This window comes from Eurosta solidaginis, chromosome 3, assembly GCF_040869045.1.
Source record: "Eurosta solidaginis isolate ZX-2024a chromosome 3, ASM4086904v1, whole genome shotgun sequence".
NCBI classification, from domain to species: domain Eukaryota; kingdom Metazoa; phylum Arthropoda; class Insecta; order Diptera; family Tephritidae; genus Eurosta; species Eurosta solidaginis.
In genome coordinates, this window is record NC_090321.1 from 248074764 (window position 1) to 248092699 (window position 17936).

A 17936-nucleotide genomic window follows, 5' to 3' on the forward strand; every position below is an offset into this window, starting at 1 on the left:
GACCAGGGGTGACTCTAGAATGCGTTTGTACGATATGGGTATCAAATGAAAGGTGTTAATGAGTATTTTAAAAGGGAGTTATCCTTAGTTCCATAGGTGGACGCAGTTTCGAGATATCGCCATAAAGGTGGACCAGGGGTGACCCTAGAATTTGTTTGTACAATATGGGCATCAAACGAATGGTGTTAATGAGTATTTTAAAAGGGAGTGGGCCTTAGTTCTATAGGTGGACGCCGTTTCGAAATATCGCCATAAAGGTGGACCAGGGGTGACTCTAGAATGTGTTTGTACGATATGGGTATCAAATGAAAGGTGTTAATGAGTATTTTAAAAGGGAGTAATCCTTAGTTCCATAGGTGGACGCCGTTTCGAGATATCGCCACAAAGGTGGACCAGGGGTGACCCTAGAATTTGTTTGTACAATATGGGCATCAAACGAATGGTGTTAATGAGTATTTTAAAAGGGAGTGGGCCTTAGTTCTATAGGTGGACGCCGTTTCGAAATATCGCCATAAAGGTGGACCAGGGGTGACTCTAGAATGTGTTTGTACGATATGGGTATCAAAAGAAAGGTGTTAATGAGTATTTTAAAAGGGAGTAATCCTTAGTTCCATAGGTGGACGCCGTTTCGAGATATCGCCACAAAGGTGGACCAGGGGTGACCCTAGAATTTGTTTGTACAATATGGGCATCAAACGAATGGTGTTAACGAGTATTTTAAAAGGGAGTGGGCCTTAGTTCTATAGGTGGACGCCGTTTCGAAATATCGCCATAAAGGTGGACCAGGGGTGACTCTAGAATGTGTTTGTACGATATGGGTATCAAATTAAAGGTATTAATGAGGGTTTTAAAAGGGAGTGGTGGTTGTTGTATAGGTGGTCGCCTTTTCGAGATATCGCCATAAAGGTGGACCAGGGGTGACTCTAGAATGTGTTTGTACGATATGGGTATCAAATGAAAGGTGTTAATGAGTATTTTAAAAGGGAGTAATCCTTAGTTCCATAGGTGGACGCCGTTTCGAGATATCGCCACAAAGGTGGACCAGGGGTGACCCTAGAATTTGTTTGTACAATATGGGCATCAAAAGAATGGTGTTAATGAGTATTTTAAAAGGGAGTGGGCCTTAGTTCTATAGGTGGACGCCGTTTCGAAATATCGCCATAAAGGTGGACCAGGGGTGACTCTAGAATGTGTTTGTACGATATGGGTATCAAATTAAAGGTATTAATGAGAGTTTTAAAAGGGAGTGGTGGTAGTTGTATATGTGAAGGCGTTTTCCAGATCGCGACCAAAATGTGGACCAGGGTGACACAGAACATCATCTGTTGGATACCGCTAATTTATTTATATATGTAATACCTGCCAAGATTTTAAGGGTTTTTTATTTCGCCCTGCGGAACTTTTTCATTTTCTTCTACTTAATATGGTAGGTGTCACAACCATTTTATAAAATTTTTTCTAAAGTTATATTTCGTGTCAATAAACCAATCCAATTACCTCACCATGTTTCATCCCTTTTTTCGTATTTGGTATAGAATTATGGCACTTTTTTCATTTTTCGTAATTTTCGATATCGAAAAAGTGGGCGTGGTCTTTGTCGGATTTCGTTCATTTTTCATACCAAAATAAAGTGAGTTCAAGTAAGTACGTGAACTAAGTTCATTAAAGATATGTCGATTTTTGCTCAAGTTATCGTGTCAACGGTCATGCGGAAGGACAGACGAAGGACTGTGTATAAAAACTGGGCGTGGCATAAACCGATTTCGCCCGTTTTCACAGAAAACAGTTAACATCATAAAATCTATGCCCCTACCAAATTTCAAAAGGATTGGTTAATTTTTGTTCGACTTATGGCGTTAAAAGTATCCTAGACAAATTAAATGAAAAAGGGCGGAGCCACGCCCATTTTGAAATTTTCTTTTATTTTTGTATTTTGTTGCACCATGTCATTACTGGAGTTGAATGTTGACTTAATTTACTTATATACTGTAAAGATATTAAATTTTTTGTTAAAATTTTACTTAAAAAAAAATTTTTTTTAAAGTGGGCGTGGTCCTTCCCCGATTTTGCTAATTTTTATTAGGCGTACATATAGTAATAGGAGTAACGTCCCTGCCAAATTTCATCATGATATCTTCAACGACTGACAAATTACAGCTTGCAAAAGTTTTAAATTACCTTCTTTTAAAAGTGGGCGGTGCCACGCCCATTGTCCAAAATTTTACTAATTTTCTATTCTGCGTCATAAATTCAACTCATCTACCAAGTTTCGTCGCTTTATCTGTCTTTGGTTATGAATTATCGCACTTTTTCGGTTTTACGAAATTTTCGATATCGAAAAAGTGGGCGTGGTTATAGTCCGATATCGTTCATTTTAAATAGCGATCTGAGATGAGTGCTCAGGAACCTACGTACCGAATTTCATCAAGTTACCTCAAAATTTACTCAAGTTATCGTGTTAACGGACGGACGGACGGACGGACGGACATGGCTCAATCAAATTTTTTTTCGATCCTGATTATTTTGATATATGGAAGTCTATATCTATCTCGATTCCTTTATATATGTACAACCAACCGTTATCCAATCAAACTTAATATACTCTGTGAGCTCTGCTCAACTGAGTATAAAAAGGATATCAGTATGACCCAAAAGCTCGTTTGTTCGAAATTATATAAATTAGCATTATTATCTGGTTGTCGCAATAATAACATTTTGTAAAGGGGTCTACCACGTTATCCCTAAAATCAAAATCCCCAAAACAAAATCCCCAAATCAAAATCCCACAAAATCAGAATCCCCAAAATCATAATCCGTAACACAAAATCCCCATTTTATGTGTGAAATAAATTCAAATTCGGTTTAAAATCGCCGCGACCAAACATACCAACTTTCTGCATAGGCGGCCTTCGGCCGCGCTTATAAAAAATAACCCTGGGCTACGCCATGCCAAGTCCGGGTGTGTGGTATAACTGTGGCTACCGCCTTCTGCGTAGTACACGCTTCTGTTAGCTTGTTCGAATTAGAGCGACTAGCAGTACTATATATGGATAAGTAAAAATATGTATTGCCAAAACGTGAATATATAGTTATACATACATAAATATGATGAATGATGATGTTTATCATAGCACTGGGATTTTGATTTTGGGGATTTTTATTTTGGGGATTACTTATTTGGGGATTTTTTTCCTTGGGGATTTTGTGTTTGGGGATTTTGTGGTACTCCCTTTGTAAAGTTTTATCGAATACTTCAATTTTGAAGCAAATGTATATAGGTATATTTATATAAAAAATATAATTATTATGTAATAAAACTATGTTGTGCATTAAAGAAGTCCTTTCTTTGCGTTCAAACTCATGCATCAAAATATTTCCCAACCTATATAGTACATACATACATCTTCATCTAGCTTATATTATTTCATACATACAATGTTAGTATGTAGATATGTCTATTCTCAGGTAAGTAGTTAAATTTTACGACAGCAACAATAGTAAAAAAAATTGCGCCTAATTGAGTATTAATACTTAACGTGGCAACACACAAAAGAGAACAAGCTAATCTATAGACTCTCTCTTTGTTTAATCATTTTCCATCAAAATTCTACTGTTAAAATCAAAAAGTAAAACTGTTATTCATCAAAAAAAAAAAAAAAATATATATACATATGTACATAACAAAGGAAAGCCGACACAACATTTAGGTACTCGCCTATACCGTTAGCTTGCGAACGACGAAAGTGATTCTCGTTGATACCGTTAAGTGTAAACGATTGTTATCTGCAAGAGTTGCGTGTCCTTTGTAAATGAGTACAAAATAAATGGTAGGAAGGTCGTTTGGGGGAGGCCACAGAAATACCAGGAAATGGGTGCCTATGCATTTAAGTTATTCATATACCAGTACATATGTGTTTGTAAAGGATATTTGTCTACATATATATAAACATACATACATGTGTGTTCATAGAATGAATGTTTCTGCTTTGCATTGTCGAAAACTGCAGATCGTTCGAAATATTTAGTATTGTTGATGGTCGGACGATTTTAGTTGTACAAACGGCGGCCGAGAGTCAAGTTGTACGATTAAATAAGGATAATCGGTTTTTAAGAAAGTGTTTCAATTCTTAAGTGCGTGTAAATATTAGAATTGTATTGGGTAAATTGAACAAATTTTAGTGTATTATTAATACGTTAAGGGCCGTTTTCTCATGACAACTTTGACATTTAGCTAAATAGAATAATAAAGCAAAAATACAACATAGAAGGCACTTGTATTTAACAACGGTTATAATGTTGGTACATGGGATCTAATCCCAATACCCATGCATCGCTCTGTTAGAAAAAAGAAAAATTATTAAATTTAAATAAAACAAAATAAAATAAAACTAAATATATTAAAAACAAACAGAAATAAGAAATAAAATGATATGAAACAAAAAAGTTGAATAAAATGAGATAAAACAAAATAAAATAACATAAAATAATAGATTGTAAAATGAAATGAAATAAAGAAACAAAAGGTGATTTAAGTTTTATTTGCACCAGCATAAATCAGATCAGACTAGCCTACCAATCATAATAAATACAAATTGTTGAACTGATCGCAAAAAACAACAAAAAAATAAAAATAATATAATATAATATAATAAAGTAAATGAAATAAATAAAGTAAAATTAAAATAAAATAAAATGAAATAAAAAAAAACTAAATATAATAAAAATAGACAGAAATAATAAATAAAATAATATGAAACAAAAAAGTAGAATAGAATGCGATAAAATAAAATAAAATAAAATAAGAGAATAGATTGTAAGGTAAAACAAGTAAGGACGAGACTGTCTTCGGCTATGCCGACTTCATACCTTTCATGAATGGGGCTGAACAATAATCTTATCCCATTCGTAATCTCCAAATAATGCGCTGTATAAGATAAGAAATATATAATGAACAGATGTACATACCTAAACGATTTTAAGATAAATATAAAAAAATGGCAAAAAACCCCCTTATCTGAACGATCGGTTGTATGGGATATATATTATATATAGCTCCGATCGAAATGATTTTTTCATGAAATCTTCTATGATATATTAGAATAAATATCACCAAGTTTAACGTTTTTATATTGGAAATTAAGGGAGAAATTGCCAAAAATCTTTCTATCTGAATGATCGGTTGTATGGGATATATACTATATATAGCTGCGATCAAAGTGATTTCTTCACAAAATCTTCTATGATAATTAAAATATATATCACCGAGTTTCACGTTTATACTTTCTAAATTAAGGGAGAAATGGCCAAAAATCTTACTATCTGAATGATCGGTTGTATGGGATATAACTATATATAGCTCCGATAAAAGTGATTTCTTCAGGATATCTTCTATGATATATTAGAACACGTATCGTCTAGTTTCACGTTTATACTTTCTAAATTGCGGCAGGAATGACCAAAATCATCTTATCTGAACGATCGGTTGTATGGGAGATATATGTTATAGTAGTCCGATCCTACCGGATCCGACAAATGTCTAACATAATACAAAAATACATCCTTGTGCCAAATTTCATTGAGATATCTCATAACTTGAGGGACTAGTTTGCGTTCAAACAGACAGACGGACGGACAGACGGACATGGATATATCAACTCAGTTCGTCGCCCTGATCAATTCGGTATACTTAATGGTCAGTCTATCTTCTATATTTCTCAACAATACAAACATCGGACCAAAGTTATTATACCATTTCATGTTCATGAAAGGTATAAGGAAATAAAAGAAACAAAAATAAAAATAATATAATATAATAAAGTAAATGAAATAAATAAAATTAAATTAATATAAAATAAAACAAAATAAAAAAACTTTAATATTATAAAACAAAATAAAATAAAAAAATAAAATAATATAATTAGATTAATGTTCAAAAATACAAATACATGTAATGAAATCTTTGGCAGGATGGATATAGTTATAATGTCAACCGGTATGTTTGATTCTTTTCAGTTTTTATGTTCTGATAACGAATAAAACTTTAATACATAAACAAATTATTGTGAAAGGCGTATACAACCCATTAAAAGTTACAAAAGTATTAAAAAATTAAAATAAAATAAAGTAAAAAAAAAAGAAACAAAATGAAATAGAATGAAATATAAAATCTCATAAAATAGAATAAAATTAGTTTGACAAAAAAAAAACAATAAAAAACTTAAGGTTATAAAATAAAATAAAATGTGATAAATAAATATTAAAAAAAAATCAAATTAAATAGAAAACAAAAACAAAAAAAAAAAATAATAATAAAAATAAAAATAGAAAAAAATAATTTAACAAAATCGAATGAAAAAATTTTTAAATTTTGGGGTTTCTAGTTTTCATATTGCACCTCGATAACTGATACCAATTGAGAGTACCAAGGAAGTTCAAGTCTTCCACCTGTCCCTTCAAGCTCATTGGAGATCTCTCGCTTCCCCTGCTTCCATATATGGCTATCGATAGAAAAACTTTGTGGACTGGCAATTATTTTATCGTTCGCCAGCATAGTCTTTGGGATTTTATTCTTTCCACTATTTTCACGTCTCCATAAAGCTCATACACCACATTATACCTCCTTCGATACACGTTGTGGATATAATGGACACGACAATAAATCTTTTGAATACATTTTCTCTCGAATACTCCCAACTTCTCTCGAGACCGTCCATGTTTCCGAGCGATACATCAGGAGAGGTCTTTACTTGTCAATAGTATACTCAATGCAAAGTAACACTTGTTGGCACGAATGATTCTCAGTTTGATTTTCAAGCTGATATTATTTTCGTTATTAATGCATGCTCCCAGATAGACGAAGTCTATCATTTTGTCGAATTAATATCCCTAAGCAATAACAAGCTGTCAGAGCGCTAATGTGCCAATTCTTTCTGTGATGACAATAAGTACTTCGTTTGTTTCGTCTTTTATCGCAATAACGTCAATATCGTCAGCTTACGCCACTATTTGTATGCTCTTATGCTTGGTTTTCATAAGGTCGAAAGTGAAATTTTAATATCAAATTCGCAATGCCGTCGGGTAATTGTCGTTTTCACTTATGCGTCGATTTAAGTTTGCTTTGCAGTCAAAACGGACGGCAAACGAATTTGACGTTTTATTACAAGCCGTTTTCAAGATATGGCCAAATCTCTGGTTAAATTTGTCCTGGTGAAAACCAAGCATTTTAATAGATCGCGGTGTGGATCTGATGATATAATTATCTTCTCCAGCATCAGGATGAAAAATTACCCCATGAGCAGTCGCCTTGTATAAATGTATGTCTAGTTTGGTTTCGAATGACGTAAATACGTCCTTCTTTATCTTTACGGAGCTGGTAGAACACTGCTAAAAGTCATTAGGCAAAGCTTACATCGATCTTCTGACCGGAAAAAACTCTGCCACCAATTTTCCATTCACTGTTGGTTCACAACGGACTGTCCGGACTGGGATAAATAGCTGGACGCACGTTCAGCACTATGTATATTCGGGGCCATGGTGGGTGTTTTTCGCGGAACGCGTTCGTTGTACAAACACCAACATTTCGGTACCCCGCAATCCCATTTATCTCCTTTGCCTACAGTGGGATTTAATTGATACTCTCTAGTCCCTTTATGGATTCTCACGAACAGTGGGTTCGGCAGAACAGAAAAATATTCTGAGATAGGGTTTTCGTCAAAATACTTCTGAGATAGATTTCGAACCAGCAGCCAAGAAAGATTACACCACTCAGTCGTCGAAATGTAAATAAAGTATGTCGAATTACTTGGATTGGAAAATTGGTAGGAAAGGAGATATTATTAGTCAATCAATTGCACTCCACCTTTATATTTTTACTTCTCATAAATATTTTTGCAATTTCCATGTCAAAATTTAAAAATCAAAGTTTAGCAAGAATATGTCTTTATATAAGGAGACATTTTTCGCTGATTTTTTTCCATTTATATAAAGTGCTTAAAATTTTTTTATTTTCCCTTTTGATCCTTTGTCACGCTATCTTAACCTGTCTCTGAGGTTTCATGTTTGTAGCTCAATGAAGTTACTTCAAAATCGATCTCAAAACACCAAATGTCCAAATTCTTATCTAAATATTTCGATCCATGCGCCATCTAACGGAATTTTTTTATCCTTTTCTTACATTTTCTCGGTGTCTTATCCTATCTGTGAAGTTTTACAGTTGTAGCTCAATGAGAACTTACATACAAATCAATCCCAAAATTCCCTCCGTTTCGTACGATTTTTCTAAATATCGCATTCCGTGCGCCCCCTAACGAATCCTTTTGTATCGAGTCATATCGGCTGTCATCGACCTCTGAATTAAGTTTGAAATGTCAAGTCTCTAGCTCATCGAGAAGTTGCTTAAAAGCTGGTTTGAAAATTTTCAAATTCTTATCTAATTATTTCGATCCGTGCGCCACCTAACGGATTTTCCCACTTTTGTTGCATTGTCCCGGTGTTCTAACCTATATGTAAAGTTTCACGTTTGTAGCTCAATGAGAAGTTACTTAAAAATCGATTGCAAGATTTGTATGAAAAGCGGACAAACATTCAACCGACCTAATATAAAGGAAGTAAAAAATTTATATCTTCCAAATAAAATCGTTATAAAAAATTAAAAATAATCAAAATTTTGCACACATACAAAGAACTGTTAACACACATGTACGTATAATTAAGTGAACTTAAGTAATTACAATGCAATCGTGTCTATTATTAGGAATGGCGTGAGAATATCAAGGTATGCCAGCAAGTAAACTAAAAAAGTAGAACACCGTTATTTAGACCAACATTCGGACAATACAACTATAAAGTAAATATATAAAAAGGAGAATAATAAGTGTGTATGTGTGTATCTGTGGGTTATGACTTCGTAACGGACATTCGTGTTAGACTAGACTAGACTAAATAGACTTGCTAGAATGCGTTCGTTTGTTATCCTGCACGTTTAGTTTGGTAAATGTGAGCGAGCTGTGCAGTTTGAAAGAAATAGCGCCAAAACGGAGAAAGGCAAATAATTTTGATAATGTTTTAAAATTTTATGACATGGAGAATGGGTAAAAACAAAATTGAAATAAATATTCAAACAAGATTAGGAAACCAAAACAAAGGTTAGGAGAGATATGTACAATGACGATTTTATAAAATCAAAAATAAAAAATTTTACTAAACAAAAAATAAAACATAAAATAAGTGAAATATCCATTAAACCAGTGAACAAATCGATGACAACCAATTTTGTTGGTGTGATTTTATCACATTAAAAGGATTTCGTAATCAATTACAAAGTTAATGGAAAAATTGCCCAACGCAAAAGGATTTATGTTGCAAGTGATTAGATAATGTAGTTGTTCTCACTTTTGTTCTACATTTAGATTCGGTTTTTATACTCAATGTGATTTGCACACTAAGTATATTTACTCTGATTGGATAACGGTTGGTTGTACGGGTATAAAGTAATAGAGCTAGATTCGATATATCAAAAACATCAGCATGGTAAAAAAATTTGATTAAGCCATGTCCGTCCGTCCGTTTGACCGTCCGTTAAGACCATTACTTGAGCAAATATTGAGATATTTTTACAAAATTCGGTATACGGGCTTGTCTGGACCCAGAATAGATTGATATTGAAAATGAGCAAAATCGGATGATAACCACGCCGACTTTTTACATATATAACATTTTGGAAACACACAAAAACCTGATTTTTACTTCCTTTATATTATTATTTTTATATATTTATATTATCGGTTGAATGTTTGTCCGCTTTTCATACAAATCTTGCAATCGATTTTTAAGTAACTTCTCATTGCGCTACAAACGTGAAACTCTACACATAGGTTAGAACACCGTGACAAGGAAAAAAATCCGTTAGGTGGCGCACGGATCGAAATAATTAGATAAGAATTTGAAAATTTTCAAACCAGCTTTAAAGTAACTTCTCGATGAGCTAGAGACTTGAAATTTCAAACTTAATTCAGAGGTCGATGACACGATACAAAAAGATTCGCTAGGGACGCACGGGATGAAATATTTGGAAAAATCGTACGAAACGGGGGGAATTTCGGGATTGATTTTTATGTAAGTTCTCATTGAGATACAACTGTAAAACTTCACAGATAGGATAAGACGCCGAGAAAATTTATGAAAAGGAGAAAAAAATCCGTTAGGTGGCGCACGGATCGAAATATTTAGATAAGAATTTGGAAATTTGGTGTTTTGAGATCGGTTTTTAAGTAACTTCATTGAGCTACAAACATGAAACCTCAGAAACAGATTAAGATGCCGTGACAAAGGAACAAAAAAATTCCGTTAGGTGGCGCACGGATCGAAAAAACTAGATAATAATTTGGAAATTTGAAACCAGGTTTTAAGTAACTTCTCGACAAGCTATAGGCAAAAAATTGAGAGCTTAATTCAGAGTTCGATGACAACACAAAAAGTTTCGCTAGGTGGCGCACGGACTGAGATATTTAGAAAAATCAAACGGAACGGAGGGAATTTTGGGATTAATTTTTATGTAAACCGTCATTGCGCTGCAAGCGTAAACCTGAACAGATAGGTTAAGACACCGATAAATTGTTAGAAAAGCAGGAAAGAATTCCGTTAGATGGCGCAGGGATCGAAATATTTAGATAAGAATTTGGAAATTTAGAATTTTGACATCGATTTTTAAGTAACTTCTCATTGAGCTACAAACACAAAACTTCACAGATAGATTTAGACGCCGTGACAAAGGAACAAAAGGAGAAAATAAAAATAAAATGAAAAAATTTTAAGCACTTCCCCTATATAAATGGACAAAAATCAGCGACAAATGTCTCCTTATATATAGAAATTGCAAAAATATTTATGAGAAGTAAAAATATAAAGGTGGAGCACAATTGATTGACTAATAATATCTCCTTTCCTATCAACTTTCCAATCCAAGTAATGTGTGCTCCACTTTTATATTTTTACTTCTCATAAATATTTTTGCAATTTCTATGTCAAAATATAAAAATCAAAGTTTAGCAAGAATATGTCTTTATATCAGGAGACATTTTTCGTTGCTTTTTGTCCATTTATATAAAGGAAGTGCTTAAAATTCTTCAGTTTTATTTTTATTTTTTAGCAAATAATACATCTAGAATGTTGAAATTTGATGGTTGGACTGATATTGAGGGTCTTGATTAAAATTTGAAAAACATTTTGAAATTGGGCGTGGCACTGCCTACTTGTGATAAAATCAATTTTACAAATATTATTAATCATAAACCAAAAACCGTTAAAGCTATCATAACAAAATTCTACAGAGAGGTTGCCTTTACTATAAAGAATGGTCCGAAGAAAAATTAACGAAATCGGTTAAGAACCACGCCCACTTTTATATAAAAGATTTTTAAAAGAGCCTTGGACGAATAAAATAAGCTATGTCTTTGCAAAAAAGAGCTTTATATCAATGGTGTTTCATTTCCCAAGTGGAATTATAACAAGAAAAAGCAAAAAAATTCTGGCACCGCCCCTTTTCTGAACAAGCAGTTTTCTATGTTTTGGGAGCCATACCTCGAAGAAATATTAGCGGATCGTAATACGATTGGGTCCACATATTTTCCTTGTCAAATTTGGTTTCGCGACAAACCGGTTTCGGCATTGTGCCATCATCAGCGTAAATTTTCGTTCTGATCTGATGTATTTATAGTTGGTAGGTATAGTTCAGGTATTGTCAAAATAGCTGTTTGTGTATGTGTGTTCATTCTAAAAAATTACGCAGATAGATCAAAACTAAGGCAGAACTACACCTGCCAGGTCTGCTAATTTATATATATTTGCATATGTAGACATTAAATTTGGAATAAAATGTAGGGGACAATAACAACACAACACATAGGTCTAAAAAATTGTGATCCCTGCCTTTACATAAATGCATAAGAAAGCCAGCAGGAAATGTGTCCCTAAACAAAGACTTGATAGATCTCACTTTGCAGTAGAGTAGTGGTGTGCAGGGCCGATCGGACAGAGCCGTTTTGTTAACATTTTTTTTTTTTTTTCATAGAAAACACCTTCAAGTGAATGGAAGTTCTCGACGACCGGTTACAAAACGGTTTAACTCAGGATTTGTTTCGAAGACTCTCAACTTCAGAAATCAGTTGAGAAGCGCCGTATCTCAGAATTTACTGAGCACAAAAAATATTTAAAGTCCATGGTATTTCAGAATAAATTAAGCGTTTTTCCACTGACAGCGAATCTTTGCAACCTTTTATATGCAACATTTTATAAATGATATCCCCAAGACGTTTGGCTCTAATTGCACCATTAACACTAAAGCACAACAAACAAAACAAAACTACAAATGTTAACAATTCAATGTCATTTCAAATGACAACAACAATAAATGAACATGACCGCGGTGTCACAACAACAACAAGTCTAGATATTAAGCAAACAGCCCTAACTAAAAGTTCCCACAAAACCAATATTCATCGAATTATCAACAATAACAACATCGATAATGATGATGATGATGATTTTGATAGTTACACCGACGAAAGCAGTGACAATAGCACCGATGACAGCAATGAAGCTTATGCAAATATAATTCATACATATTCAACCAGCGATGGTTTGCAAACGATACGCGCTAGTTTTGGTATAAGTGGCCTGATCGGTCATAATCCAGGTGGTGGTATTGGTAGTATTAGCAGCGGTGGGAATGATGGCGGACATCAAACATATTCTCATACAATTAAAGGAAATGCCAATTTACTGTTATGTGGGTGAGTTTTAAAAATATTTTTGTTAGTATATATTAAAGTTAAAGCAGAACGTTAAAAGATGCACAACAGCGAAAAGACAAATAGCAGCGGTAAAGTTTTATCAAATTTCTTCAATTAAAACCGTCTTCCTTTATTTTCGATATTTTATGAAAAAACTTCTAGGAATTCTTTGCGGAAACTACTCAAACCAATCTCGAAAACGTTTTCGAAAAAAATTTAAAACTAGGGAAAATTAAACGAAAATGTCGAACTTTTTATTTGGAGTTCTCTGAATTTTTTTTTTTGAGTATGCAGTTCTGTAGCCAGCCATAGACATTTTAGTCTAGCAAAAAACAAGTTGCAGGCTTCTCGGAATTCTCATTGATTCACAAAAAAAAATCAAAAATCAGTACGAATTTTGAGAACCTTTCAACTTGTATTTTGTTAGACTAAAACGTCTATGGCTACAGATGCGTACTAAAAAAAAATTCGGAAGCCTCCAAATTAAAAGTTCGAAATTTACCTTAAATTTTCTTAAATTTGCAAATTTTGAGATTAATTTACATGGTTTCCCTTTCATTGAAACTTTTTCTTGAAATATCGAAAATAAAAATAAATTAAAATAATTGGAGAAATTCGATAAAAAGTTCCACTGCTATTTTTCTGTTCGCTGCTGTATATCGTATATCTTCTATACTAAAATATGTTTTTCCGGATGGCAAGCGATGTAAATAGAAACGCAATATGAAAGGGACAGGTAAAGAGGAAGAAAAATGGAAGGAGAAAAGGAGGTTGATAAGAAAGGAAAGGGGACGAGAAAAAGAAAAACACAGGAAAGGGAATGGGAAAGAAAAATGGAAAGTGGAAGCAAAGTGTAAGAGAATTTGAAAGACAAGGGGAGAGGGAAGGCGAAGGTGAAGAAAAAATGGCATAGCAAAAGGGAAACAAATTTAAGGAAAATGGAGAAAGGTGAAAGGGAAAGGAAAAGAAAAAGGAAATGGAAAAGGAAAAATAAAAGGAAGAGCAAGGGAAAGAAAACCAAGGCTAGAAAGGATGAAGACTCTCGCGAAGGATCGTATACTATCAGATAATAGTCAAGCCAATTTCGCTTAATGCACTACCCAACGTCGGTTTTAGAACGAATCCAACCTTGGCTTTGAACGTAATTCTGAACAAATATGCGGTCAATGTTGTGGTCATGGAGGCTGCAGGACGAACGTTAATGAGGCTCCAGAAATCTTACCAACTTTGAATTTATTCCAGGCGGCCGCCGGGGGGTGATGGTAGCGTGCTGCGCCTACCACGCCGAAGATCCTGGGTTCACGCCCCGGGCAAAGCAACACTAAAATTTTAGAAACAAGGTATTTCAATTAGAAGAAAATTTTTCTGAGCGGGGTCGTCCCTCGGCAGTTTTTGGAAAACATTCTGAGTGTATTTCTGCCATGAAAAGCTCTCCTCAATCTCTAAACGAACTAGCCTCTTCGTGCAACGCAATGGTGATGATGGTGCCGGTTCACATTGGTATACCTGAAAACTGTGTTGCTTATGAACTAGCGAGAAAATCCACTGAACCAACCGAGTTAGTTCAGTTGAGAAAGATGGCTCGTCCGCCATAAATGAGAACCAAAGTAGGTTCAATCTCATTGTGTCCATTGATCGGTGTATTAACGGGACAGTTTTTGATTGTGGTACACGACAAACGCATAGGAATCACAGCGAATGACTTCTGTCGAGGCTAAAGGGATGAGGTGAAGATAGAGAGTGTTGAACATTTCCTCCGTAGATGCCCTCAGTAGTTCCTTGCATTTGCTCGCGAGATCAAATATGAGTAAAACGCAGTTCATTTGCATGAGGCTTGCTGGCTTTCTTAACACAACAAAATTACTCACATAGCATCCGTAGTGTGAGTGTAAAAATTGTTTAAATAGGTGTTAGGCATTTTTAATGGTACAACGAAATCCTCGAGACCTTATTGTTTATACCTTCGATTCATAGTTTATCCGTAAAGCAAAGATCTTAGAACTTTACATTCTAAAACTTTAGTGAAAATGGAAGTTCTTTAAAAACGTTCTGTTTCTATATCTGCTTTGAACACTTCGAATGAAAGTTATTTATTTCAGCGATTGGTATCTACTCGTTTATTTATTTGTACACAAGAACGTAAATATAAATAAATTCCGAGCACATGAGAAGGGAATGACCGCAAGAGACACGCAAGCAAAAAGTTTAACGTTGTATCGATTTTGTAGCTTTTTTATACAAGTAGACAATAGAATGGTATAAAAATGTGACGTCAATGAATTTTTTTTTAACTATTTAGCATATCACTAATTACCATTTAAATTTATTATTTGTAAACGACCGAAAGTGGAAGACAATAGAAATTTTTGTTTAATGCAGCTGCTTTACTCAGAAAAAAATGTTTAAGAATATTTAACTTCAAATTACAAATATATATTTACATATACGAACGGTCGGCAGTGAAAACGAAGTTTGTATTAGGAGTGAATAAAACCGAATATATCCACAAAAGTGCCGTAAAAGCAGAAAAGGGCCGGAAAAACGGAACTTGTTTCCATTTCCCGTAATAAGAAGCTATAACAGATCATTCAATTAAAAGTGGGGACATCATGTTATTCAGTAAAGAGGGGTATGTGCATGCATATCAACTATTATGGAGCTAATCCCACCTTCGTCCGTGCGTAACGAGTTGGCGGACTTTGATAAAAATTTGAAGGCTGTGGAATTATATAGTATACTAGCTTTATCCGGCGTACGTTGTAACGCCCGAGATCGAATGAATGTTGCGTTATTTTTTCTGTTTTGTTTGTTGATAATTAAGTTTATTGTCACGCCCGCCGTGGTGTAATGGTAGCGTGCTCCGCCTACCACACCGACGATAATGGGTCCACGCCCCGGGAAAAGCAACATCAAACATTTTAGAAACAAGTTTTTTTAATTAGAAGAAATTTTTTCTAAACGGGGTCGCCCCTCGGCGGAGTTTGGCAAGCCCTCCGAGGGTATTTCTGCTATAAAAGTTCTCAGTGACAACTCATCTGCCTTGTAGATGCCGTTCGGAGTCGGCATAAAAAAGTAGGTACCGTCCCGCCAATTTGTAGGAAAAATTAAAAAGGAGCATGACGCAAATTGGAAGAGAAGCCCGGCCTAAAATCTCTTTGGAGGTTATTGCGCCTTACATTTTTGTTTTTTTTTTTTTTTGTTCTGTAAATTGAATTGAATTTTGTACGCATATTTGGTGAAGTTTTCGTTTAACACATTTTATTATTGTATCTTAGGGTACACAATATTTTTGGTTTTTTCGTTCGGTGCAAAGATAGACAAATTTTTTGGCGTTCCAACTCTAGAGAAAGCAACATATAGCTGGCCATGGGAAAAGCACGGACTCTCTAAATTTAATCCTGCAACAGTAAGCGATTGTCCTTGTGCTTTGTTGATTGTAATTGCGAAAGCAAGGCGTACAGGAAACTGTAAGAGCTTAAAATTGAATGGCAAATCTGTAGGAATTATTGGGATCCGTGGTATGAGCACTTCTTCACCTTTGCTTTTACCGCTGATGATTGTTGCTTCGATTACATTCGGCATTAATTTCTTAACGTAAAGTCTGGTTCCATTGCTCAATTTTGGTGGGTCTAAATTCCGAAGAAGCGTGATTGGTGAGCCAATTAACAAAGTTAATATACGCACAGGCATTCCAGGTGGTTCTAAAGAGTTTAGAAATTCAATTGGATAATTCACAATTTGATCTTCATCTGTAACTGTGTCGATCGATTCATATTTCGTTACTTCACCAGGAATTTAGTTTTGAATGCGATCATCGATTTTGTTAACATGATCATTTTTGGGAGCTAAGATTGCTCGTTCGCATAGTCAAAAAAAAATTAAATTTAAAATTCTTAATTCTGAAATATGAAAAACCTTCGTCTTGATCGAAGGAACCTATAGCCAAAATTTGGTGATGATGGAAGTGCGGGAAATACGTTTCCATAGCGAGTACACGCACAGAATTTGATTTTTATATATATAGATTCAGGGATCATAGTGGGACTACTTCGAAACTGTTTCGTGAACATTTCTCAATGGCTTCAGGAAGAATTCGGGACTATTTTAAGGACAATTTCGATGCAATTTCGGAACAAATTCAGCACCAGTTCTTTTTTTCAGAATAATTTTGAGACTATTTTCGGACCAATTTAGAATACTACGAAATAATTTTTGGTAACATTTCGGGACAACTTTTTTATAGAAGTACCATCTCGAAGCTAATTTGAACTAATTTCACGACAGTTATGGAATCAATTCAAGTGATCCTTCGCGACTCTTTTTAAAAATAACCTCGATTTCGACCATTTGGTCCTGTAACAGTCCTGAAATTATTTCGAAGCAGTCTCGAAACGATCCAAAAGTTGTCCCGAAACGATACTTAAAATAATACCGGAGTGATCTTGAAATTTGGTTAAATTGGTTCCGAAATAGTCTCGAAGTAATTTCCAAAAAATAATTCCTAAGTGACGCTGACATGGTGCTGTAACTGTCTCGAAGTGCGTTCGAAATAGTTTCCAGAAGTTGTACAGAAATGATACCTCAAATGATATCGAAGTAATCATGAAATTGTCCTGAATTGGTTCCGAAATAGTTTCGAAATAATTCCGAAAACAATAGCGAAGTGATCCTGTAACTGCCCCGAAATGATACCTGAGTTAATTTCGAAGTGATCCTAAAATTGTTCCAAATAGTCTCGAAATATTTCCGAAAATAGTCCCCAAGTGACCCAAAATGGTTCTAGAATATGTGACCCCTACAAAATTTGATCGAAGTCCGTTAATCCGCATGGACAAAAGTGGCAATAAGCTTCATATTAGCTCATATGCATGCGCATCCCACCTTTACTGAATAACATGATGTGTCCACATTAAATTGATTGATTTGGTATATCGTCGGCTTATACTCAATACCCTCCATCAGAAATTTTTGACGAAAATGAGGTTTAGATGGAAAATGTTCTTTGACTCACCTTCTTTGACTCACCTTTAATATATGACACATTTCATACATATATGACCGTCCGCGGTTATCGTTTCTGATAATACCTGCTTTGAGAACCAACTCTAGCTTTATGCACTATTATAAGGAGTCATTTTCAAAACATGT

General features: G+C 34.5%; 2 protein-coding genes across 5 annotated transcripts in view; one reads left to right on the forward strand and one right to left on the reverse strand.

Annotated features, from left to right (window-relative positions):
• fdl (fused lobes) overlaps positions 1-17936 on the reverse strand; it is a 134013-nt gene that overhangs the window by 35960 nt on the left and 80117 nt on the right. The gene's annotated exons all lie outside the window — the stretch shown is intronic.
• The window catches only part of s-cup (stanley-cup), a 56337-nt gene that overhangs the window by 18595 nt on the left and 19806 nt on the right, over positions 1-17936 (forward strand). Inside the window, exons 1-2 of one of the 2 annotated variants that reach the window (XM_067775839.1) lie at positions 8944-9089; positions 12068-12788. In XM_067775839.1, coding sequence (XP_067631940.1) covers positions 12292-12788 — 497 coding nt within the window. In that variant the 5' untranslated portion in view covers positions 8944-9089; positions 12068-12291. Of the gene's footprint in view, positions 1-8943; positions 9090-12067; positions 12789-17936 lie in introns of those variants that run through there. The other variant, XM_067775838.1, reaches the window with a different exon arrangement.